The sequence below is a fragment of the Branchiostoma floridae genome, chromosome 17 (assembly GCF_000003815.2).
Source record: "Branchiostoma floridae strain S238N-H82 chromosome 17, Bfl_VNyyK, whole genome shotgun sequence".
Classification (NCBI taxonomy): domain Eukaryota; kingdom Metazoa; phylum Chordata; class Leptocardii; order Amphioxiformes; family Branchiostomatidae; genus Branchiostoma; species Branchiostoma floridae.
Genome location: NC_049995.1, coordinates 12,801,468 through 12,829,109, shown reverse-complemented (window position 1 = coordinate 12,829,109; position 27,642 = coordinate 12,801,468). Strand labels below are relative to the sequence as shown.

The window sequence follows — 27,642 nt, the reverse complement described above, 5'->3', positions numbered from 1 at the left end:
TGTTTTTTTTTAGAATTGCAAAGAAGAAACAATCTTCAAATTTTACCAAATAAGGTAAAACGATTCTGGACATACTAATCTATTAATAGGTTATTCCCAAGGATCTGTTCGGAAGCCATATCGATTTTGTTAAGTTCAATTTTGGTAGAAATAGATTACTAGTACTTAGTTTCAGAATTGTCAGCATATTTTCAACCAAAATTAAGTAACCACACAGAATTCTAAAAAAGCTTGATGATACGGAAATAATTCAAAATGTTTTGAATCTGTGTTGTGCATGAGGCCAAAAACTGTATGTTGACAGTGTCCCAAACTTGACATGGGAGGCCATGCTAGGGCAAAGTCAAATTGCCATTAAAATATAAATTTAATATTAATAAGATTTCAGCATCACAATTTTTCATTAACATTGATGCTCTATATTCCATGAGAGGGCCACGATTATTTACGCCATACTTCAGACATGATAAAGATATCAGATATAAACATTCCTCTGATTATTAGCAACTCTATCCTATATACAAAAGGTGTAAGATGTCGTCCGTACATAACCTTCGCTGCACAAACGAATTTTATAAATCTCCGTTAGAAAATAGAGCTCCTGCTGTACTTTACATCATCATCATGTACTTTACAAATTGCAGCACATATGTCGAAATCCATGACCCCATTCGAGCAAGGAGGCACTAATTAAATCTTGCTTTTACAAGGACTTTAATGAGCATGGATGCAAAGTACCAAGAAAGTGAAGAGAAGCAAAGATGGTGTAGTATTCCTTAGCAAGAAAAGGTCACTTCAGTGGTTTCTTATCTTCAAATATCATTGAAGATAAATTATCTTATCCTACATTTTCCCTTCCACACACCATGAGAAGTTCTGTTTTCTGCGTCATGACGTACAGTTCCATTACCACGTCATTACTTCCATTACCATAGCAACAGTTCTATCACCATGACATCAGTTCCATCACCATGACTACTATTCCGTCGCCATGACATCAGTTCCATTACCATGGCAACAGTTCCATCCCCATGACAGTTCATGGTCCAAGTTTGCAGTTTCCAGTGATCCCATTGGTGCAAGCGTGCGCTCTCATCAGGTCAAAGTTCAAGACGATCCAATCAACGCATGCACAGCTGGGTTCAAATTTTAACGGCTTTATTTGCCGACGGCAAGCACGATGGCAACGATGACGCCGATGATGAATCCTACCAAGAGCACGATCCCGACGTACCTCGCGATCATGTCCAGGCTGCACTCGTTGCCGTCGTATTTCTCCTGCTCCTGGAATATCTGCTGGTGCGTGTAGGTGTTGATCTGGGTGAAAACTCTGTCGTTGCACTCGTCCTCATAGTCGATGGTGTCGTCGAAAACAGGGTCCCTGACTGACAGCGTTTCTATGGCAACGTTTCCCATGCCGATTGACGCAGATATCGTCCTGTATCCGGGCAACATGCCGCTGGCCACGGAAGATGGTCTGGAGGTGGACTGGAGAAAAACAGGATGAAGGAAATATGATGTTAGAAGCTTTAATCAAATTTTGTTGAAAATAAAAATATGCTTCAAGATCTGAAAAATAGACTAGGGTTTTTAAGATTCTCCAATTGTATGTTTTAATTTAGTTGATGGATTAGAGAAAAAAACGGATAAAGGAAATATGATGTTAGAAGCCTTAAATAGATTTGGTAGAAAATAAAAGATATGCCGGATACAGATATCTGAAAAATAGCCTGTTTTGCTTTGATGTTTGTTTGTTTGAAGGATTGGTGTCATAGCTCTCAGAGCTAGGGTTTAAGATTCTCCAATTATATGCTTTTAGTTGTACACTGACGTGCAATTATATTATTTCGTATTATCTTAGTACGTATTGTATGATTCTCTGCAATTCGGCCTTTGGGCTACAATTTTGAAGCAATAAATCTCCACTCTCATCTCATCAGAAACAAATTTGCTGACCATAAAAATGGCATAACATTTGGACCACCCCTAAATGATGTCAACCAGACTCATAGCTTTCAGAAGTGTTTCAAGATTCTATAATTATATATTTGATACTTTTTTATGTACAGTGACATAGTATTTTCTTTCGTATTAGAAAAAAGGCAAACATACGAGATATTTTATTACGGTTTGTGCCTTTGTGCTTTTCTGTGTATGGAGAACCAGATCGTTTCTTCGTTAATAGTTTCATCAGGTTAGTAAAATACAAACACAAACGCAACCGACATAGTACTTGTTTCCATCATTTTGGTGTCTGTCAGCGCCACCTAAATCGGCTATAAGTAGCAACAGAGTACCCTGAGAGCCAGCCAGGATCGGACAGCTAGGACAGTTTATTCGGTGGCCAAAGACAGTCAGGCCCGCCCGATCTCCTATTAGCGCCCCGGGGAGTTTAATCTCGATGAAGTCCACCTGCCCTTATCTTAAACTCCTTCAGGCTTAAACTCCCCGGAGCGCTTATGTGAGATCGGCGGGATGACTGCTTTGGCTCCCCGAACAAAACTCGCTAGCTACCCGGTCCTTGCTGGCACCCAGGGTACATCAGAGAAGCAGAACCAGTCATTCTAACCCTGATGATGGTGTCTGACAGACATCGAAACGTTTGGAGTGAGTACTATTTCGGTCATTTGAAGAATCTTACTATATCAGATCGTTTCTCACATTTGAAAGGCGACTGTGAAAAACGAGGTCAAACACGAGATTTGTCATGTGGGACACACAGAAGCAATGTCTGTCAACCTACTGTCGTACTGACTGCAAATTGGTCGTTAACGGTATAACATGCAGGTACTTGTGTTCAAGAGGTCCTTTGACTATGGTGTGTTGATTTGGCAAAAAGTACCCAATGAAAATCAGTCCGACTGTCGTTTTTCGTTTGGATAGTGAATATTGGGTAGGTGGTTAATGGTGATAGAAAATTGGTACATGTATGTTTTGGTTTTGTACATAGCGGTCTTTCTAGAGTATTCGTAGCTTGGGCCGGCACATTTACAAGATTCTCAAATCTATGATAAAAAATAAACTCTTCATATATTGGACTCATGATTTGCCAGACATTAGAAATACTTTGTGAAATCATAGGTTCCTGATAGTGAAATGACAATGATCCTAATTCCATATTAAAGCCTAACTCAAGCTAGGTAGATTGATGTTAATAGCTTAAGTAAAATGTTTTGCTATATTCCATTAACATCTACAGAGTCTGTTAACCCAAAATTTACAGGGTTTAAAGTAATTAACGAAAGTACGATACAAACGTCACATTTATATATCTTAAGAACTACCTGACATTTCCATATTATGTAAGTTTTGCTTACCTAAATCTTATATTTATAATGCCTTTTGGCTATGTGTCGTTTTCCTAAATGTCTTCTTTTAGTTATGTATCTTTTTGCTAAGTTCCCTTTTGCTAAGTGCCTTTTTGCTACTTGTCACTTGGCTATGTGTCATTTTGATGTGTTTTTTTGCCAAGAGTCAAATCGTTTTTGTGGATTGAGGTCAGTTTCTCAGCTGCGCAATTTAACAAGCTGCCATCGTATTCAGTTGGGACGATTTTATATTTTACGTGACAAACGGTTTTTTTTCTCGAACCCAGATGACCCAGAATCTCAGCCACATGGACGAGAAGACATGGACAGCCTGAACGTAGCTAATTGAAAGCCTAACATTAACACAGCGATGCGCACTATCAAGACACAGTGACACTAATCATGTAGAGTGTTCCACGGCGCTTCTGTTCTTTGCTCACGGTTTGAAAAAGAATAACCATCTAGATCTAACGCTAGCTCACCTTTATCTCCCGGGGTAACCTATATCCGTTGTTTTAAACAACAGGGTATTTGGGGATATAAAGTCGATGGACGGTGGTCTCAAATTTTAATATTTTCAAAATATTACAGTATTTTTCAAAATATTGGACCGTTCGTCCACTTACTATCCCTAAATATACTGTTTTTGTACACAACGGATATAGGATACCCCGCGGATAAAGGTGAACTAGCGTTACCGCAAAATCCCAAACGATCAAGAATATAACTCTTCCCAGGAAATCGCACAAAACTCCTTCTTCCACACACACACTGTCGTGTTGATTCTACGCAGACCATATTCCAGTTATAAAACTAAGGGTCTCATAAACACAGTTTTAGGAAAATGGTTCTGAGCAATGGAAATTAGAGTATAGACACATGTCCCATATTGTCGTTGTTTCCATACGGCGAATCCATTTTGACTTCTAGTTTTCAATTGGCAAAAGTTTGTAATCGAACGTTAACGTTATTATCACTCATGTCATGTGTTTTTATGAACCAAGTAATTTTAAAATTGAACCTCTATGCCTGTTTTTATAGTGTGATTTTTTTTCTCGGTCGTTTTGTTGATGATGAGAAATCTTATATTTCCGGTTGACGCAATAGGTCATTGACCTTTTTGACATCCGCTCGGTTCCTTCTTAAAGTGTCAATCATGACGTCACGACACAGAGATAGCCCTTTGAAGAATACAGGCAAATCAATCTACAATGAGATGGTATTGAGATCGTATTCAATCAAAATAGATTTTTCATTTCAATCAAAGTAGATGTTGACTTGATTCATTTTATTCGGCTGTATAAAGAGATATATCTTCAATATAAAACCCTTGCTTTAAATGTGTGACGTAAATGCACTGGTTACGACGTTTATGTAGAACAAATATAGAAAGAGGGTCTGCATGTGGGGTCCCGACAACGATTTACGCGGAATTCAGAAGAACCCCCTACGTATTACGCTAAATCAAGGAAGGCAATTTGATAAATTTGAAAAATTTGATAAATTTGATAGCCTCGCTACGAACTACGTAGATAAGATGGTTTTCCCTACGAGTTACGGGAAATAAAGACAGACTGCCTACGCCTTACGGAAAAGAGCATGCAGACCCTCTAGAAAGATTCCAGATTCAACCACAATCTCTACTAAAGCCCTCGGCTAGCCGGCTGCATCTTGAAGTGGTTCTGTCAGTTAGGAAACAGAGATAACTCTTTGAAGCATTGAATGCAGGCAAATCGATTTACAATGGGATGGTATTTTATATATAATCAAAATAGATTTTGATTTCGTTTAATTTATTCGGTTGTATAAGGAGATGTAGTTCCAAGCTAAAAGCCGACCCTTGCTTTAAATGTGTGACGTAAATTCACTGATCACGTCGTTTATGTATACGTAGAGCAGTTATAGAAAGATTCCAGACTCAGCCACAGTCTCCAATGAAACCATTTATTTAGAGTATATATATATCTGACTAAAGTGCACTGAATTACGTCGTTTATGTAGAATAGAAAGATTCCAGATTCAACTCAAGTCTCCACTGAAACCCTTAGGTTAGGGCCTGGTTACGTTGTCGTACGATCGACGCACAACTCTGAAGACCACTCTTGTGTCATTTGCAACAAAATTCGGCTGTTTTGGTTGCCTAAGATCCTTAACGACGGTTGGCTTGTTTGAAAAGTGCAAAGCAACTAAATCGTGCGTCTACCAACGACGAGTGTTACCGCTCAACTATATGAGAGAAATATGGAGGGCATTGGATAGTGTGACAGAGGGGTTCAGCCTACCAAATTACAAAGGCCAATAGTGTCATTTTTGTTTTCTCGGACATTTTGTTGACGCTAAGTCATCAGCGTCTTATATTTCCGGTTGAGGCAATAGGTCATTGACCTTTTTTACATCCGCTCGGCTTCTTCTTCAAGTTTCAGTCATGACGTCCCGACACAGAGATAGCTCTTTGAAGAATGCAGGCCAATCAATTTACAATGAGATGGTATTAAGATGGTATTCAATCAAAATAGATTTTCAATTTCAATCAGAATAGCTGTTGATTTGATTCATTTTATTCGGCTGTATATTAAAAGAGATATAGCTTCGATTTAAAAGCTGACGCTTGTTTTGAATATTTGACGTAAATGTACTGATTACGACTTTTATGTAGAATCAGAACAGAAAGATTCCAAAGGAATCCAAACTCATCCCCAGTTTCGAACGAAACCCTTAGGTTAGGGTCTGGTTACATCGTCGTACGATCGACGTATAGTCATGACATAAGAGCATTCTTGGATCACGAAAAAATTCAGCCGTCTCGGTACCGAGAAAACTATCTTGGTTCCTTGACGGCGCTTGGTTCAGTCATACCTGGTTTGCAAGCCAATAAAATCGTACGTCAGCCAACGACGAGTGTTACCGCGCCATTACATGAAAAAAATGGTAGGCATTGGACAGGTGTGACAGAGGAGTTTGGCCGACCAGACGTCAAATTGATACCAACGCTCGTCATCAACTCTTCTGCTGGCGTATTATTCGCCCGATCGCGATCGATTGGGCAACTTCAGTTTTACTTTTTTACTAATTTTCCACCAAAAGATTTATCTCTCGTCCTTTGTTTTTCTCTCTTGTTTTTCTATGTTTAATCAACGTCCTTAGTTTAATCATGTCAAAGTAAGCTGCACAAAGTTTCACCGGTTTGGTAAATCATAGTGTACTCAGTTGGCTACAAAGGGGCACTATCTCCATATGTTTAGGTACTAGTCCGTGGCGTAATTGATGATTTGCTTTTTCTTTCTTTCTTTCTTGTTTTCCCAGGTTTACCCATGTCAACGTAACCTGCACGAAGTTTCACCGGTTTGGTAAATCCTTAGAACTACACGCAGTTGGCTACACAGTAAAAGGAGCGTTATCTCCAGATGTTTAGGTACTAGTGCGTGGCGTAATTGATTATAGAAAAAAATTACTTTGGTGTCAATGGCCTCTTTACAATTTCCTGTTTTTCTTTTTTTTTTGGCTCTTCAAGATTTTCTGCATGTCACTGCACATTGCTCTTTGATGCATACAGGGCAAGCTATGATACAAATTAACGTGGCTCTTTGATGCACTCAGGGCAAACTAGAAAACAAGTTGACAGTGCTGAGATGCCTAATAAGTATGTATTACGCTGTTTACGTAAAACCTATCTAATGCCTAGTTCCTCGACCTGACCATTACGCAAAACCTAACCCTTATCAAGACTGGGTCGCTTCTGTTTCATTTTTACTTCCAGGCTATCGTTATGTGATGATCACCTACGTGAAAGAGATCTACCTTCAACGTATCTGTATCTTTATGGGCCGCGGTAACGTTTGATAACCTATATCCGTTGTTTTAAACAACAGGGTATTTGGGGATATAAAGTCGATGGACGGTGGTTTCAATTTTTTATGTTTTCAAAATATTGGACCGTTCGTCCACTGGCTATCCCTAAATATACTGTTTTTGTACACAACGGATATAGGATACCCCGCGGATAAAGGTGAACTAGCGTTACCGCAAAATCCCAAACGATCCAGAGTATAACTCTTCCTGGGAAATCGCACAAAATTCCTTCTTCCACACATACACACTGTCGTGTTGGTTCTATGCAGACCATATTCCAGTTATAAAATTAAGGGTCTCATAAACACAGTTTTAGGAAAATGGTTCTGAGCAATGGTAATTAGAGTATAGACATATGTCCCATATTGTCGTTGTTTCCATACGGCGAATCTATTTTGACTTCTAGTTTTCAATTGGCAAAAGTTTGTAATCGAACGTTAACGTTATTATCATTCATGTCATGTGTTTTTATGAACCAAGCAATTTTAAAATTAAACCTCTATGCCTGTTTTTATAGTGTGATTTTTTTTTCTCGGTGGCTTTGTTGGTGATGAGAAATCTTATATTTCCGGTTGACGCAGTGGGTCATTGACCTTTTTGACATCCGCTCGGTTCCTTTTCAAAGTGTCAATCATGACGTCACGACACAGAGATAGCTCTTTGAAGAATGCAGGTCAATCAATTTACAATGAGATGGTATTGAGATGGTATTCAATCAAAAAAGAGTTTCAATTTCAATCAAAGTAGATGTTGATTTGATTAATTTTATTCGGCTGTATAATAGCTTCAATACAAAAGCTGGCGCTTATTTTAAATGCCTGACGTAAATGCACTAATTACATCGTTTATGTAGAACAGAAAGATTACAAAATTAACCCCAGTCTCCGCTGAAACCCGTAAATTAGGGTCTACGATCAACGCACAACTAAAAGCACTCTCATTGGTAACAAAATTCAGCTGGCTTGTTTGGATATTGCAAAGCAATAAAGTCGTACGTCGACCAACGACGACTGTTGCCGATCCATTACATGAGAGAAATGGTTAGTCTCCAAGCAGACCCTACGGTGCCTTAGAAATAGTATCAAAGCTTGCAAGGCACCAGGTGCCCGTTTGACTCCCTTAGCCGGCTATCCCCCTTTGGCCGGCTATACTCCTTTGCCAGCTTTGATATTGTTTCCAAGGCACCGTAGGGTCTGCTTGGAGACTAAGAAATGGTAGGCATTGGACAGGTGTGACAGAGAAGTTTGGCCGACCAGACGGCAAATCAATATTGATACCAACGCTCGTCATCAACTCTTCTGGCGTATTATTCACTCGATTTGGCTAATTCATTTTCCAACATTAAGATTAATCTTTCGTCTTGTATTTTTCAGTCTTCTTTCTCCATGTTAAATCAAGGACGTTATGTAACGTCCTTGGTTTAATCATGTCAACGTAAGCTGCACAAAGTTTCACCGGTTTTGTAAATCATAGTGTACTCAGTTGGCTACACACCAAATAGGCACTATCTCCATATGTTTAGGTACTAGTCCGTGGCGTAATTGATGATTTGTTTTTTCTTTCTTTCTTGTTTTTCCATGTTTAACCATGTCAACGTAACCTGCACGACGTTTCACCGGTTTGGTAAATCCTTAGAACTACACTCAGTTGGCTACACAGCAAAAGGGACTTTATCTCTAGATGTTTAGGTACTAGTCCGTGGCGTAATTAATGATTTGTTTTTTTCTTTCTTTCTTTCTCGTTTTTCCATGTTTAACCATGTCAACGTAACTTGCACGAAGTTTCTCAGTTTCACCGGTTTGGTAAATCCTTAGAACTACATTCAGTTGACTACACAGCAAAAGGAGCTTTATCTCCAGATGTTTAGGTACTGGTGCGTGGTGTAATTGATTATACAAAAAAGATACTTTGATGCCAATGGCCTCTTTACAATTTCCTGTTGTTTTTTTCTGGCTCTTCAAGATTTTCTGCATGTCACTGCACATTGCTCTTTGATGCATACAGGGCAAGCTATGATACAAATTAATTGGCTCTTTGATGCACTCAGGGCAAACTAGAAAACAAATTGACAGTGCTGAGATGCCTAATAAGCATGTATAACGCCGATTACGTAAAACCCTTCTAAGGCCTAGTGCCTCGACCTGACCATTACGCAAAACCTAACCCTTATCAAGACTGGGTCGTTTCTGTTTTATTTTTACTTCCAGGCTATCGTTATGTGATAATCGCCTATGCGAAATAGATCTACCTTCAACGGGTGTATCTGTATCTTTATGGGCGCGGTAACGTTCGATACGGTTGTTTCGGACCGGGCGATAATTTCCGTATCATTATAGCCAGTATAACGTTACTCGTCTTTCGGTGTAACACGCTAGCCTCCGCAGGCAAGCTGGTTACATTTACACTGAACGACTTGTCACACCTAACCTTTGCACATCTGACTGCAAATTGTTGTTCTTTTGCAATTCTGACTGCAAATGTTTTTCTTTTGCAATTCTTACTGCAAATGTTATTTGAAGCTATCCAGTGAGGATACGCCTACTGTACTTTATGGCAACGAATTCCACTCCGTGATAATTCTAGGAGAGAACTAGTATTTGGACCACAATCTTTGGTTGAAAACTTTGGTACTTTAAGGCATGAGAATGTCTTAATTAAGCTTATAATTGTATGAGCTAGTTTTGTATGACACTTAGTAGTGGTAGTAGTAGAAAAATATTAAGAAAAATGTTAAGAAGCTTAGTGGCACATGATGAAAATCTGATACATGTAATATGTTAAACATGTCTTTTCTCTTCCTTACTAATATCAATGCATTGTTTGATATAAGGGACTCAGGAGGCTCCTTCCTTTTGAAGTTTCTGTGAAATAACCTTAAGACATGTTTACGCCTGTAGGGAATTTTCTTGCGTCGTATTCAGATGTTTTCTTTTTCGGCCCGACTGAGCAACATTTTTTTTTAATCATACAGAATGCGTCGTTTTGCCCTTTGATTTACTCATATCAAAGACATATACATTACGCAGATTGTTAGCTATCCCCCAGGCTGGGAATGCACAGCGGTAGATGGAGCGTTTCCCGCAGGAAATCATAATGGCGGCCGTTTGCAGAAAAAAAAATCGTTTGTACAATGACGTATCTTTCACTTGTTTGCTAACAAAGATATAAGCCTCCTTCACCTTAAAATCGTTTGTACAACTACGCATTTTTCTCTTGTTTGGTAAAAAAATCTGACCCTCTATCGCAGACTATCTTGGTTCGTTCGGCATTTATTTTTTCAGGGAGCGATGATTTGCGATTTTCAACATAGAAGGGCTGCGGTATTGAGCTCCCCGACATTTGAAAACCTGCCTCATGATGAACATCGCAAATCAGCGCTCCATCCGAAAATGGCCACCGGCCGCACCTAAATGTTTTGCAAAGAAGACTGAAAAATATACGGCTGTATTATAAAGGGAAGGCGATTTAGAATTCCGACCGCCATATGAATAGCTCCGTCGATGAAGGTTAGACATCCAGGTAATAACATATACACGATAGCAGTAACTCAAGCCAACTGAGTATGATTTTGGAAACGGTCAGACGTTTCAGATAGCATTTGCTCCTTTTCGTCATTGACTGAGAGAGATCTGTTGTTCATGTGAACAGATATTTCAAAATAAAACCATTGGCAAAAAATAACGACTCAATAGCATCAACCTTGCCTTTAACTTGTCTTAATTTTGTTTTAAACTCAGTAGAATTTGGATTCACTTCATATGAATATCATATATCATATACAATTTCATTATGTTTGGCTCAATACCTGTTGAAATGTAAATCTTTCTCAGTCCATAACGAAAGCTAGTGGTTTGCTGTTTGAACCTTCTGATCATTTCGAATTGCTTGTGTTTGAGTTACTGTTATCTTGTGGATCTTATTACGTGGAAATATAACCTTCCTTGTAGTTGCCAAAAATGAAATGAAAAACGACTTAGGACGAAGATGTATCAAGGTTAAATAAAGGTAAAAATGCTATGATTTGCAGTCACTGATATCCAGGGAACAGAGATAACTACAGGACCAGAAACACAAGCCAAGCAAGCAACAACTGCTTGGTTCTAAGCGTACACCTGTGCGAAATACGCTTCTAAATAATTTTAGTCCATGGGCCAGGTCCCCCAAAATGGCCATTTGGTACCAAACGGAGGGTCAATGGTGACTTACTTTTTTTGAAAAGGTTGATTCCTCTACTTCATTATTTTGTATGATAACCCAGATGCCCAGCTTTTATCAGGAATTATCATGTGATTTTGTGACGTCACTCAAATCTATAGAACTACCAAAATCGTTTATTACAATTTCTACGAGAGACCTGTATATGGAAGCTCCTGGAGCAACTGTTATCTTAACTGTAGATGTACATGTATGAATGTTATCTAATAACTTCTATTCGGAGAAAAACTCGCAGGGTTCGCCTGCACATAGCAACGACACACGTAAGCGGCACATCACGACGTCACGTGGATTTTGATCCGGGGCTTGACTGAAAATAGTCATTGCAAGATCCTTGACATATTTAGCAGTGATGAGTTGTCCTGTACAATAGGCCACAGTAAATATCGCGCTCTTCACAACTTCGTGATATCTCAAGGACGTTGTGCAACCGTGGTGCTTTCTGCTGTGTTTTTCTCATGTATTTTTATCTTTTGTAGACGGGACGTTTTGTGATTGCAGTGATTTATGGAGTTTTCTTTTCTTTTCTTTTTGCTGAGGACGTTATGCAATTTATTTGAGCTTTCTGGAGTTTTCTGTTCTTTTTAGTTGAGGACATTGTGCTCGTAGTGCTTTTCGGTGTTTTTTCTTTTCTTTTTTTTTCTTCAATCGTAATGCTTGTCAAATTCTATTTTGAAGCTGAAATCTAGTACGCACAGGTTGTTGAGTCAAAAGCGGTTTTATACTTTATTACAGGTTGTCTTTAGAAGTTCATGAGGTCGATTTCACAGACATATTATTCACTGGAGTTGTAATATTTTTATTTGTCTGTATCTTTTTTCTCTCTTTCTTCCTGCCTATCTCTACAGATAGATAGATAGGTCTAGATCGATTCTGTTTGATAGAGTACGTTCATAGACGTTTGGAAATTCTATCCTCATGTCATGTAAACAGCACTAACTGCCTCTGTTTTAGACCAAGTTTTGCCGTAGAAGCTTGGTAAAAATGACTCAACTCTTCTTCGCTCGTGTACTTTTCTTGGATCTGTAAGCCCCCAAACACGTGGACGCCTGCCAATATAATCTCTTCATTTTAGAATCGGCCCAACATTCGGTCTACTGATTTTTTTTCAGGTCCGTTTTTTTTTTTGGACCGGTCCAAAAAGAAAATCCGTTGTTTTCCGTTACACCGTTCCGGTACCCCAAGACCAATAAAGATTGTCTCAAATACTCATAATTCCCAAGAATCACTATCGACTGGAATAATCTACCATATTCAACCACCCTCCAAGTTAATCCCGGTAAGTTCAAGGAAGAGGTGTTACAACACCTGAGGAACGGCCAATAAAACAGTAGTACTGCGCCCTGGGTGGATTGTCCCAACACTAAGGGGTGTTACACAGTATCAAAACAAGAACAAGAACATACGAGGAGAGATGAACTTACCGATCTGGCATCGTCTAGTCTCTCGGTGGAGGGTGACAGCCCGCCCCGATCGTCTGTGGTGACTGTACCCGGCAGGACGAAGATTTCCTCCGGCTCCGCGGCCACCGGCGGCGTGGTACTGAGGTCCCCGTTCGCATTGATGTCTTTGTTCAGCTTCTCACCCATCTGAGTCTGCAACGCCAGGAGATACATTAGGATTACAGGTACGGGTACGGTACAGGTACAGAGGATCAGGTCCAGGTGCGGATCTGAATCAGGACCTAATTGTTTCTCATCCATCTGGGTCTGGAACACCAGGAGATACATTACGTTTAGGGGTGAGTACCGGTATATAAAATTCAGGTACAGGTACGGTACAGGTACAGAGGATCAAATTCATGTCCGGACCTGAACCAGGACCTAATTGTTTCTCACCCATCTTGGTCTGGAACATCAGGAGATACATTACGTTTTAAGAACGTTAAAGGACATTAACCGACAAACTTTGCTGACAGACTGTGCTAAATGTCATGGCATTTCCGTGAGAGAAAAAAATGTTGATGGCGACGAGCGCCGGAGCGTCGTGGGCGCCGGAAGCGAAAGGGGCGTCCAGAAGAATTTGAAATCTTGACCATCTGAAACTTCATTTCCTGTATTTCAGGGTTGTAGCCATATCAGTCCCTGATGAGGACACGCATTGATTCGGTGTGCCATTGACAGGTTTTGATGATCGAAAAATGTAGATTTTCTGAGCTGGTATCAGATACTTGTCAGTCTGTACGTCCACCAGTTTATTGGTCATTTTGTACATCATGGAGAGTCTGGACATTTTCCTTCTGTCTTCAAGTGACGTCCACTCTGTATCTATATAGCAGGTATAGATGCTCCTTTTGTGCTTGGTGATAACAAAGTCCACTTTACGATAGTTCTGGGAAAGCAATAATTTTTGTAGACATCAACCCTTTAATACATCATCATCACCATCATTGATATTATCATTATTATCGTCATCATCATCATCATCATTATTATCAACAGCATCATTATTATCATTATTGTTATTATTACTATTGTGAGAATATGTCGTTAAGTGCTTATGGTTGGTTGTTAAGCGGTTAGTATCACCAAGGACGTTATATTGGCATTAGCGCGCATGGCTCCTACCAGGAAGACAAACGGCGGTACTGGGAGGTTTTACCGCCGACAGCTGAACACATCAGCGTGGGAAGAGTCCTGCAGCCATTCCGAAAAACTCTGGATGCGAAATTACATTCAGATATCCGAGCTCCCTCCTATGGCAATACACATTTGTCATGGCCGTTAAGAACCATCTTCTCTACATGGCGAACGCTGTGCAAGCATAGAAATGATCAAAACTGGGATTGCGCAACCCTTGATTTGTTTATTGTTTATTTTGTATAAGCCTTCATTTCATGATTTTAATATTGCGCAACAAGTTGATAATGATAGTAATATGATAATGGTTCATTCGGTGCTTAAAAAAATTACGGATTAGCTCGAAAATTTGGCTCTCAATTGCTTTAGTACTCACATTGCCGTTACAAACTTAACGCGGACAAAATGTATTTAAATGCATCGAAAATCGTGCATTTTTCTCAATGCTTACTAATACCTACTTAATTACTTTACTTTACTTTGGTCGAGCTCCCTAGTTGGTCCAAAAAAATCAACAAAACTGTAAGTTCTGTTGCAATACCATAGACCGTCGCTAGGGGTCTACAATCCACCTTACCCTTCCCTTCTTCATGATGACACCTACTTATGTATCAAATAGCATAGAAATTCGCTCGAAGATTCTCAAATTACGCTTTCCGAAAACAAGCAAACAAACAAACAAACAAGCAAGCAAATAAACAACCCACAGTTAAGCCTATCTACAAATACATGTCACTGGAAACATACTTAAAACGTACTGGAAACGTTACTGACAAGGGCATACTTAGTAAGAACGTTTGCTTGGTTAATCAACATTGCACTCATTGATTCCCAGAAAAAGCTTCTGAAATCTTTCTAACCGCGCGAAATTCTGTGATCTTTAGGTATTGAAAGAGTAAGATCTGAGCAACACATTTTATGTAACTATCTAAAATATTGGATGTCAAACATCAAGCAATGTTTGGTCAAGATACACTTTCCCAAAGCATCTTCCATCCTTCTTCATTGGGCAAAAAGGCAATGCACTAAGTAACTGGAATAAACGGCTAAATGTCGGACCACTTCGTTGACAAATAACACCAAGAACTACATTCACAAAATTCTGTGTGCCTTAGTGTGTGGAAAGAAGACTATCTCAGCGACAAATTCTACAGAACTGTCTAGAATATCAGATATCAAACATCAGGCAATGTACTGCTGAGATTGCTATTCATTAAACATATTCCATTCTTTTTCTATTAAATAGTGAAAAGGGGCAATATAATTGGAAGAAACGGCTAAATGTTGATCGAATTCATTGAGAAACATGACCAAGAACTACATCTACGTGCAGCCTACTAGTATTTAAGATCTCGTCGGCAGACACACAAACGCAACAGACGGAAGCGCCACTTCACGTCAACACACGTACAAGCTTAAGCTGTAACGTTACCTGTGACACCAACTCTGACAGGCTGTCCAGAGATTCCACCCAACCATTGCAGTAAGTCGGGAGTAAATCCACGTGTGACGAGGTTGTCTGTCCGATATAGGGCCCTATGATGGACAAAAAGTTCATGCTGGCGATACAGACACGCCAGGCTCGCAGGTTTGATGCCCAGGTTCCGTCGCAAACGTGCCTCTCTGGAACCACAGTCAACCGCTAGCGCTGGACCGTACCAACCGATTAACAAGAAGGGACGTGGACGAGGGTTAAAAAGAACATGCTGACAATACAGAAACGCCAGGCCGTGAAGTTAGCCTCTCCAGGTTCGGTCGCAAACGCACAGAGGTGCCTCTCTAGTCTCTCACACCACTGTCAACTGCCAGCGCTGGACCGTACCAACCGATTAACAAGAGGGGGCGTGGGCGAGCGCTAAAAGATTGCACAGACAGCTGCCGCATTGAAGTATCCTGATTGAAGTTCCCTGGCCTCTGGCGACCAACAGGAAACTCATACGAGATCAAAGCAGGGAATATTCATACCCAGAAGGCCCCGAGGAGTCTTGTGATGTTCATCACTGTGACATAGATACATTACGTCAGTTTGTAATGAGCATTTTTAGGCAGAAAAATTCAGAAATTGGCTCATGGTCAAACGATGGTATGTCGTGCGAGACATTCTGTCTCGTATACCGCGAACTTGTCCGCCAAACAAGACTGCTAATAAGATGCCGAGCCGGCTTTACCATTCATGCGAATTTCTGGGTCGGTCAGAGTTCGCAAATTTCAACATCGGCTGTAGATTTCGCTGAAAATCTGCCCCCTTCACAATGGACCGATCCCAAAACCCCGCCCCCTGTTCGATCATGGTTCTATTTCGAACACCTCCGTCAAAAATAGCCGTTTCTGTCCCACGGGGGCAGTTTTTGACGGACGTGTTCGAAATAAAATATGGGGCTCTATTTGTTCGATGTGGCGTTCGACAGGATCGGTCCATTTGGACGGGGCTCGGGCGACGTCTGTCACCGATGATTATATATCGCCCATGAGAAGACAGCATCTCTTGCACATGGACGAAGTGAGAATCGACGGACTAAGCCGGCAAATTGGTAATATTTTGATCAACATTAATTTCCGGGTTTGGGGAAATATGTAGGGCATGATAGAAACAATGTAGTGCAATGTAGGGTTTTGGGAAATATGTAGGACACCATAGAAACAATGATATAACAGGAATTTTGCGATAGACCAATCCAAAATCTCATTTAAAAAGCTCCAAATGCGCATTTTCGGCCGAAGAACGACCGACGTCTTGGCGATTACGCCGGTTTCGGCCGACGTTCGCGGGTCCATGGACGATTTTTTATATCTTTTATGAGATTTTGGATTGGTGCATCGCAAAATTCCTGTTGATATCATTATTCTTAGCGTGCGCAACCACTCAACCCATGTCCTACATATTTCCCACAAGTCAGAAATTAAAGTTGATCCAAATATTGGCTTTCTACCAGGTTTGGCGATTCTTACTTCGTCCATAACTCATGGGGAATAACCATAGGTGTTGGATAGACGTTGCCCGAATCCTATCCAATTTCTGAGGGGGTATACTAAGTATTTTCAGCAGAAAATACGATCAACGCTCGAGCGATTTTGAAATTCGGCGAGCTCCAGCGGATCTTCAAATTCGGCCGACGTTCGTTTGAACCATGACGCAGGCTTTAGTTTAAAAAAAATGGAACCTGATGGTTTCTACCAGCCCCTAGTGTTGTCTTGTGCGCTGAAGGTTGCGTTGGCGAAGTATCGTCGAATACTTTTATCCATGAAATAAACATAAACTGCCCTGATCGCTAGAGTTACTCAAGACATTCCTCATATCAACAGCCTTGTCGCTAACCCTGACTGTCAAGTGCGCCAGCAACTTGTGGCGTCGTGCGTGGCGTAACTGCTGTCTAGATCGTTCGGCTCGGATTCTATCGGTCACGAGTTATATACTTGCCGTGCCCCCGACGCTGTGCCCTTGGGAGAGGCACTTAACACGACTTTCCTCACTCCATCCAGGTGTAAAACTGGGTACCTGACTTTGGTCGGGGAGGTAAAAGAAAAGACTACCTTTGTCTTCTGTCTGTACTGTGTATGTGGCACTGTTAATATAAGTTACTTACTTGACACATTGAGCGCAGTGCCAAATTGTCGTCGTCCGTCCAAAAGCAAAAATAGAAAATAACTTGGGTACGAGCGCCGATTATGCCAGGCGAGCTATCCTGAGCTGAGCCATGCTCTCCCGGAGAATGTTGAATTCTAAATCTCTTAAACACGACTGCTTGTGCCATTAGTACTTTGTTATTTACACCTCCAGTATAACATACCCGTGTTATTCAGATACGTGACTACCGGTGTGAACAGAAGAGACGATTTGAATGCTTGATTTCAAAACTGTCTATGTTTTCTTTTGAACAAATTCCTCTTATTTATACTACGATATTACGGAAGAATTAACAGGAGGTTGTGCAACGAAGAAGACTTTGTGCAATTGATCTACCAACCTGATGAAACTATTGACGGATGTCTTTGTTTTCGTTAGATTTGCTGCCATATGCTGTTGTAATGGTGGGTTTTTCTGATTTTCACGCTGTGCTGTAACGTGCGTTAACATTTCTTAACCTGGTTATATATATAACACTTTGATTATAATGACAATGGCAATGCAGGAGTTCGGGTGTATCTACCAGCTTGAATTGGCAGTTGGTGGCGACTGATCCTTGGTTAAGTCACTATGGCTCGGCGATCTCTAAAATGTGTTAACGTTATGTCAAAGTAAATACTATCTTATCATGTTTAAATGGATCGTTGTTTTCATCCCATGGTCCACAAAGGTACATGTTAGAGTATGTACATGTGCATATATAAAAGCATGTTTAGTCCTTAGAATTATTAACATATAGTCCATGCACCTTTCGTGTCTGTTACCATCCCCATGTAGGTGTACTGTAAACATGGTCTACGTGCCGACATGAAGGTGTGCAAAATTACACGATTCAATAGACAGCATGTCACATAATTCAATTGCGTGAATGCGTGAAAGAAGCCTGATTGTGTTTTTTTATAATTCTCCCAGCGTCACTGATCCAATCCTGGTTGCCACGAATTGCCCTTTTCATTCTTTCCAACTCAAAAGAAAAGAAGATGAAATACATCATTCAATGCGTGAACCATCCCAAAAATTGTCGTTTTCTGGAACGAATAGTTGAACGACCTACTTGTATTGCTAGCTGTTACATTTGGCAATTATGGTAACAAAAATTAAAATTAAAATTAAAATTAAAATTAAAATTAAAATTAAAATTAAAATTAAAATTAAAATTAAAATTAAAATTAAAATTAAAATTAAAATTAAAATTGAGATTGAGATCGAGGTTAAAATTAAAATTAAAATTAAAATTAGAATTAAAATTAAAATTAAAATTAAAATTAAAATTAAAATTAAAATTAAAATTAATTAAAATTAAAATTAAAATTAAAATTAAAATTAAAATTAAAATTAAAATTAAAATTAAAATTAAAATTAAAATTAAAATTAAAATTAAAATTAAAATTAAAATTAAAATTAAAATTAAATCTGAAAAGCTAAAAAAGCATTCCATTTTGTCCGTGAATACCGTTCTTTGTATTTATGCTGACTTGCGTGTGAAGCCAGTCTCAAAAAGATTTCCAGGAGCCACGGTCTCTTTCAGACGATCGAGCTAATGTGTCCTTGGTAGACGCCTAGTATTCCTGGGATGTTTTTATTCTGAGTTTGCACGCCTTTGGGGGGACTATTTACCATCCGACACAAGCCTCGGAAAGGCAGCAAAGCCAGGGCATTAGTATGCATTTTCCTCTCACACCGACCCCACACACTGCAAACAGCTAAGAGCAACGTTGTCAATTTACTGCGTGGGAGAGAAATGAGTGGACTTGGCATCAGAGACACAGACGGAAACTCAAGCGCAGTTGCCGTTGCTTCAAATGTAATACAACACCCGGATCTTAGTATTGGGTACAGATGGATTTGAGAGGGCTGTCATGTACACTCAGTGCAAGTGGCAACAACAAACGCACCTCCGGAAAGACGACAAAGCCTCTCGACAAAGTCAGCCAACCGTGGCGCACAGAAAAGCGCGTTGATACATCCGGAAAGAAAACATGAATTATAGCAATGTTACGTTCGATTGGCGATGAAAGCTAAAAGGGAGACAAAAATAACAAAAATGAGAACGCGACGTGACAGTCGGGTGGTTTGATCTTCACTTCAATACCATTTCTATGCAAAATGTTTCACATCAAACATTTGTTCCTGACTTGCAATGGCTACAAAAGGGACACATAATGTAGCAGGTGGTAGATAAGTAACGTTAGACAAAATCAATATGTAACACCGCGAAATATGCTATTAGTTTTGAAACATTCCTCCCTATAAGATATTGTCTGTTCGATAATTTCAAACCTCGTATTGTTGCAAGTCCCAGGATATTAAGCATAGGAAACAAAATGTTTGACATCAAACGTGTTTTTCTGACTTGCAATAGCGAAAAGGGACATACAATTTAACCGGAGGTAGATAAGCATAAAAATCAATAAGTAAAACGGCGAAAGATGCTATTACTTCTAAAATATTCCTCCTTTTAAGAAATTGTCTATTGGATAAGTATTGTTGCAATTCCCTTGGTATTAAGCATATGAAATTCCATGGGTACATCTCAGTGCATTAAGCCCTGTGGGGCAGTATAACCGTGGAAGATGGATGAACGGGTGGTTGGCCTGGGCGTCAAGACGGGGGAGGGCTGGGATTTATTCCCAATCAAGCCGTGAAAAATGCAGAATGCCCTGTGAACCAGATACCAAGGACATTATATAACCTCCTTGAGGATATGTATAAATTCAGCAGTCATGTCTTATAGGTAGACAATCGTTATTTCTTTAAATTGAAAAAATACATTGATTTGATACAAATAAAGGTACGAAGAAAAAAGTGACGGCGGACTGAAGTTGCACTCAACATATTTTAGCGCCGCGGTTGAAGATAATATATTACACGGGACTATATTAAGTAAATAATTAAATAAGCATATATATACATGAAAATACATAATGTACGTGGGTCGATCTCCCCCACCGGTAGAAAGATAAAGCAAAGAATACGCCAAGTTAGGCTACAGTACAGAGGGAAGCCGCTAGGGGGCTCAAAATCTAATCATTTCCAGCTTTCATCACACCTCACCAAAACATCAAGTATGAAACCAATCCACCTAGCCGTTCTTGAGTTATATTGTTCACAGACAGACAGATCGAGACGCACTGGCAGACAAACACTAGTGAAAATGGAGGTAATAACCTATTTCTGCGCAAGGAGAAAGATTCTAAGGACATATTTAAAGCTCAGACATATTTATTGCTTATGCGGAAACTAGGACAGCTCCTATGTGAAATATGCTGTGCTGTGTTTTCAACCCGTCACTTGTCTGTATGTTATAAAGATTAACACCCTCCTACGGGCCAAACCCTACTGAGTTGTCAGTCCATCGGTCACCACTACCAGGTGTTTAATGATGGGCATGTTTCTCTACATGGCAGGTCTGGGCATATCTTGTTTGACAAAGGATCTTTCATCCTCAGTTTGACGTAGCCTCCTTCGCCGGCCTCTCTGTGGTCATTGATTCGCGATTTTTAGCCGGGAATACGCCGGGATTGGAATATTTCCTATTTCTGTATTCCTGGTTAAAAATCGTGTATCGACCTTTCCCATCACCGACAAGAAAAGCCGAGGACACCCCCCCCCCAAGACAAAGAAACACTTCCGCCAATACCACTGAGAGGCCGGTGAAGGAGGCTAGGTTTGAAGTATCATTTATAAAGAACGGACCTAAAATTCCTCTTTTTCCATAAACGGTTTGTAATTTCCATGTTCACCGTTTACAAATCAGAGAGGAATTTGCTAAACTAAACAATTTTTACAGTTCTTAAAAATGACATGCAAATTTCCTCGCGGCTAGGTTTAAGACTAGAATGTTTCGATTCCGGAAATGGCCAAAGGCACAACATAATCAAGGCTTCCGTAATGACGATATCAACCTCTCTGCTGATATCAACTGATTTCACTGCGTTCTCAAAATGCAATCCATTGCCCAGTTGTGGTACATGTTCCAACCTAGCAAATTTATAGTCCTGTAACGGATAGGAAGAGGGCAATGAACGCTTAACGATAGAGATGAACGTATTTTATTATCCCTTCTATCTAACACGGTGGTAAATCAACCTACACTTAGGTTTCTTCGAGCCCAATACTGTAAATGCATCTAAGTTCGCGGGGAAAGGACCTTTTGTGGTGATTTTAAGTTCGCTGTAGCACCATGCACTTTAGTCTCTTGCTGTCATGGAAAAATGTTCGCAGTGGTTTTAAGTTCGCGGTGAAGCGGTCACCGCGAACATTAAACCACCGCGAAAGTTTCTGCATTTACAGTAATTAAAGTCTTCACTGGGCACGGATTGCACCAACCTTTATATAGCTGTGTCCTAGCAAATATATAGTCCTCTGACGGATAGGAAAAAGACGATAAACGTTTTACGATGGAGATGAACCTATTTTACCTTTCCTCCTTTCTGAGTGGTAGATATTGATTCCATTCCAGCTAGCCATCAAGCTTTTGTGTACCAATAATTAAAGTCTTCACTAGCCACGGATTTGGTGTTTGCACCAACCTTTATATAGCTGTGTCCTAGAAAATATATAGTCCTCTGACTGACAGAGAAAGGAGGTTAAACGCTTTTTACGATAGAGACGATGGTATTTTACTTTAAAATTTCCTCTTATCTGAGGGTTAAATCAAGCTACACTTAGGTTTCTAAGAGCCCAATAATTAAAGTCCTGACTAGGCACGTATTGGTGTTTGCACCAACATTTATATAGCTGTGTCCTAGCAAATATATAGTCCACTGACTGACAGGGAAAGGACGATAAATGCTTACGATTGAGATGAACGTATTTTACTTTTCCTCTTACCTGAGTGGTAAATCAAGATACACTTAGGTTTCTTCGAGCCCAATAATTAAATTTCTGACCAGGCATGGATTGGTGTTTGTACCAACCTTTATATATCTGTGACCTAGCAAATATATAGGAAAAGGGAAAGGAGGATAAACGCTTTACGATAAAGATGAATGTATTTTACTTTTCCTCTTATCTAAGTGGTAGATATTGATTCCATTCCAGCTAGCCATCAAGGCACGTTTAAATGTCTTTGTGTACCCATAATTAATGTCGTCACTAGCCATGGATCGGTGTTTATACCAACCTTTATATAGCTGTGTCGCAGCATAAAAGACTCATAATTATAGCTTCTCTGTATACGTCATTAGATGCATAGCCAAGCCAAGAAGGTTCTGTTTTTGATAGTGTCTGTAACGGTGTTTGTGGTTTTAGAGAATGATAAAGCTATGTTTTGGATTGTTATGGAACGTGTTTTGTTTGCTTTTTTAAATCTATTTTTATTGCATGACATAAAAAGAAATACAAGACAAACATGCATAGAGAGGTCCAAACATAACACCTGTGAACTGTGCTGAGTGTATAAGTGGAGCGATAACAGCTTTAGCTGCAAATCTCCATACTACAAATTATCAACTATAATAACTAAAAGTGATAAAACAGAAGTGTAAATGACAATTTCTACGGATGACAACTTAATAATAACATATAGATAAATAATAAGCCTAATGAGTAGATCAAAGAACTGTATATCTGATCATTTAAAATTTAGCAACTGAAATTGCAAAACAAACAAAAAAACAATTCGATAGATAGTAATAGAATTTGGAATGCGGCTATGGTTCAACTGATCAATTTAGATTCAAGTGATTTATGACTTGTGACTTATTTTCATGGTTAGAATTTACAATTTCCTTGGTACACAGTTTTCGCGTATTTTGATCCTGTCAGCAACCACGCAAAAATAGTAACCACTAAGACAGACGTGCAGTTATGCCACGATGTGGTTTAAGAGTATAACATGGGGTTAGTTGACTAACAAAGGAATTTGATTTGGGGGATCTTGTGGCTTTTCTTGGTTCGACTTTGCAATTTCCTTGGTACATAGTTTTCGCACATTTGGATTCTTAAAACAACCACGCAAATATAATAGCCATCAAGACAGACGTGCAGCAGTGTCAAAATGTGGTTTGAAAGTATAACATAGGGTTTAATTGACGTATCAAATAGATTTGATTTTTGGGAATCTTGTGGCTTTCTTCCGGTTGCAGTTTCGTTGGTACATAGCTTTCGCATATTTTGGTCCTGAAAACAACCACTCAAATCAAGAAACCCTAAAGACAGACGTTGCAGTCGTGACACGATGTGCTTTGAGAGTATAAAATAAGGTTAATGATTGACGTAATAAAAGGAATTCGATTTGGGGGATCTCTTCTCGCAGTTTTCTTGGTACACAGTTTTCGCGTATTTTGATCCTGTCAGCAACCACGCAAAAATATTAGCCCCCAAGACAGACTTGCAGTTGTGCCACAATGTCGTTTAAAAGTATAACAGTAACAGAGTTTAATTAACTTAACAAATAAATTTGATTTTGGAACCTTGCGGCCTTAATTGTGTACAGTTTTTGCATATTTTGATCCTGAAAATAAACACCAAAAATAGTATCCCCAAAGACAGAGACGTACAGTCGTGACACGATGTGATCTAGACATTTTTGGAACATGATGGATGAGAGACACCGGACATAATGGACTCCTCTTGTCGGACATTAGCTTGCTAATGGATGAATGCACCGTGTTGTGTTGAGAGCTTTGCCGTGCTGGGTTACGCTGGGTATGTAGGCGGAGTGGTGGGGAGACGATGTCAAGCTGGTGTGAAGAGATAGGGTTTGGGGCACGGTGAAATGCAGAGTAGATTACTGTATACGTGCTGGCCTGATGTGTAGTGTGATGTTGTGTAGTGTGCTGTGTTGTGTTGTATTGTGTTGTGTTGTGTTGTGCCGTGCTGTGCTGTGTTGTGTTGTGCTGTGCTATGCTGTGTTGTGTTGTGCTGTGCTGTGTTATGCTGTGCTGTGTTGTGTTGTGCTGTGCTGTGTAGTGTGATGTGTTGTGTTGTGTTGTACTGTGCCGTGCTGTGTTGTGTTGTGTTGGGTTGTGTTGTGTTGTGTTGTGATTTGTGGTGTGGTGCTGTTCTGTGGTGTGGTGTGGTGTGTTATGTTGTGTTGTGTAGTGTAGTGTTGTGTTGTGTTGTGCTGTGCTGTGCTGTGCTGTGTTGTGTTGTGCTATGCTGTGCTGTGTTGTGCTGTGCTGTGTAGTGCTGTGTTGTGTTGTGTAGTGTAGTGTTGTGTTGTGTTGTGTTGTGTAGTGTTGTGTAGTGTTGTGTAGTGTTGTGTAGTGTTGTGTTGTGTTGTGTAGTACTGTGTTGTGTTGTGTAGTGTTGTGTAGTGTAGTGTAGTGTTGTGTTGTGTTGTGTTGTGTTGTGTTGTGCTGTGTTGTGTTGTGTCGTGTCGTGTAGTGCCGTGTTGTTACTCTGGGCATGTAGGCGGAGTGGTGGCGAGACGGAGTCAAGCTGGTATGAAGCGATAGGGTTTGGGGCACGGTGAAATGTAGTGTAGCTTAACGTAATGGCATGATGTGTAGTGTAGTGTAGTGAAGTGAAGCCATGATATGCTGTGTTTGCATTGTTGGGCCACTGTAGAATACGTTTGTTGAATAATCGTCACAAAGAATATTCGGTAATGCTTGTGTGTCATGTTGTGAAGTGATGTATTTTTTACACAGCGAAGTGTAGTGTAGTTTGGCGTAGTATGGTGTATTGAAGTGTAGTGTAGTGACATCTTATAGTACGCAATATCCTATATTGCTATACCACCGTTGAATGAGTGTCACAGAGAATATCCGATTATGTTTGTGCGTCACGTTGAATGTAACGTTTTTGTTTCGGCACAGTAAAGTGTAATATCGCTCTAGGGTAAGAAGTGTTGTGTTTTCATCTTCGTTACTTTGAAATCGGTGTTGTGAAAAATCACTTGGATATGCTTGCGCTCGCTGTGTTGTCATGTAACAGCGCATGATGTATCATTGAATATTCTGTGTCGGAGCCAGACACTATAGAGGGTCTGCATGCTCTTATCCGTAAGGCGTTGGCAGCTTATTTTCCCCCGTAATTCGTAGGGAAAGCCATCTTATCAACGTAAATCGTAGTGAGGTGACGAAATTTAGCGTAATTGCCTTCCTTGATTCAGCGTAATACGTAGGGAGTTCTTCTGAATTCAGCGTAAATCGTTGTCACCCCCCCCCCCCCCATGCAGACCCTCACTATACAAGCGCCATACAGACACAAACGCCACTCAACACCCTCATAAAATAGTAATGCGCGATCACGACAGTATGACCATCCAGGCAGAACCTCATTGTTGAACTTATATTGTATTTCACAGCCTCATAATCACTTGGCACCCACGCAATGATATCTGTGAGGTCAGTAACATAAAGCTATCACATTCAATCGGCCACTTTATCCAGCTTTGGTAACCTTGGTAATCCGTGGGGTAACCTATATCCGTTGTTTTTAGAAACGGGGTAATAATTGTAATGTCAAGTCGGCGGACGGTGGCTTCAAACTGATTTGAAACAAATATTGCAATTTGAAACCACCAAACGTTGACATAACATCCCTCAGTAGATACCTTGTTTTTCATAACAACGGATATAGGTTACCCCGCGGATAAAGGTGAACTATCGCTAGACGGAAATAACGAGACAGGACTATTTACCGTCAAGTCGACTGACGGTGGCTTCAAACTGATTTGAAACAAATATTGCAATTTGAAACCATCAACCGTTGACTTAGCATCTTTGTTTTCTTTTTAACCAACGGATATAAGTCACCCCCACCCCCGGATAAAGGTGAGCTATCGTTAGACGGAAATAACGAGACAGGATTACTCACCGTCACGACACCACGTACGTGCACATAGGTGAATCCCATGCCAGCCCGACGACCAGGCGGCTTGCGGGAACTTTCTTCGGTGTAAGGACGCTCTTCCTCCGCTTGCCTTGTCTTTCCACTCCGATAGATAGCCTCAGTACGGTGAAACCATCGGTGTAGACAGCATGGCAGCACTGTGTGAAGAGTCAGCTTTCTCAGTCGGGATGCTTACGCGTACAAGGCGGGGAGAGGAAGAAGCGATGGCGGCGGATGACCGTTCGCATTGCGGTAGAAGATAAAACGTCAGCTGAAGTGACGCAAGACTGTTGCCAGCCCCGTTACCCGGGACAACGAGATGACTAAAAGGAGGCCGTGTGCGCATGACTGTGCGCGGTGGGAAGCCGGAAAGTTGACAGCGGTCGCGCTGTACGTTTCATCATATGTCATGGATCTAATCAAGACTAGGGGACAGGAAAGGCGGTGATACACCGAGACGGGTCAGGAAAAAAATGGTTACAACCGAGTGTGTGATATTTCTTCTTTCCTTAAGGTGCACTCTCACTGCACTTGTGTCAAGCTTGCGTCCCTGCGGGGTTCGTTCACTGCGTCACCGTTATTTTCTACCATCTTTTAAATTAAGATTAAGATATTTCGCAATACGTAAAAGTATGACTTAGAAGACAACAAAATACACAGAACGTAAGAAAATTCATTCTTTATCTCTGAAATTCGTTAAGTAATCTTCCGAACCCTGCAGTGCCGCATCGGTGCCCCAAGTGCGGTGAGATACCACCTTAATCAAGACCCGTGGTAGAGGCGGCGGTACGCCGAGACTGGCCAGGAAAATAATGCTTACATTCGACAACGTCGTTGGTGATTTTTCTCCAGTCGTTTTTCTTATGGGTTTCTTCACTTCAACCAAAGCAGCTATGGAAATCATGATGGCATGATGTAAAAAAATAACCGGAAAGTTCACAGCGGTCGCGCTGTGCGTTTCATCATCTGTCACGAATCTAATCAAGACCCGTGGTAGAGGCGGCGGTCCGCTGAGGGGGGGCAGGATAAAATGGTTACAATCAATAACGTCATGTGTGATTTTTCTTAAGACGGGAAGACGGTTTCTTAACATGGTTTACTTTTGGTTTTCTCCATTTTATTCAACCAAAGCAGCTATGGAAAGCATGATGACATGGTGAAAAAACATGATATTGTGATGAAAACATTCATGTCACACACAAATTATTGTTGAAATTGTTCCATTATAATCAACAACGTCATGTGCAACATTTCTTAGGACGGGATGACGAACGTTATTTTA

The 27,642-nt window shown here is 40.3% G+C and overlaps 1 protein-coding gene across 2 annotated transcripts; it reads right to left on the bottom strand.

Annotated features, from left to right (window-relative positions):
- Positions 1-383: 383 nt before the first annotated feature.
- On the bottom strand, positions 384-26,616 carry LOC118404003. 2 transcript variants are annotated; one of them, XM_035802904.1, is made up of 3 exons: positions 26,346-26,616; positions 12,797-12,967; positions 384-1,488 (listed from the first exon to the last, which is right to left on the bottom strand). In XM_035802904.1, the coding sequence occupies exons 1-3, from the start codon at positions 26,382-26,384 to the stop codon at positions 1,159-1,161; spliced, it is 540 nt and encodes a 179-aa protein (XP_035658797.1). In that variant the 5' UTR covers positions 26,385-26,616; the 3' UTR covers positions 384-1,158. The 2 variants fall into 2 exon arrangements, with proteins under 2 accessions (XP_035658797.1, XP_035658796.1); XM_035802903.1 differs by lacking the exon at positions 26,346-26,616 and adding an exon at positions 15,384-16,390.
- Positions 26,617-27,642: the final 1,026 nt, after the last annotated feature.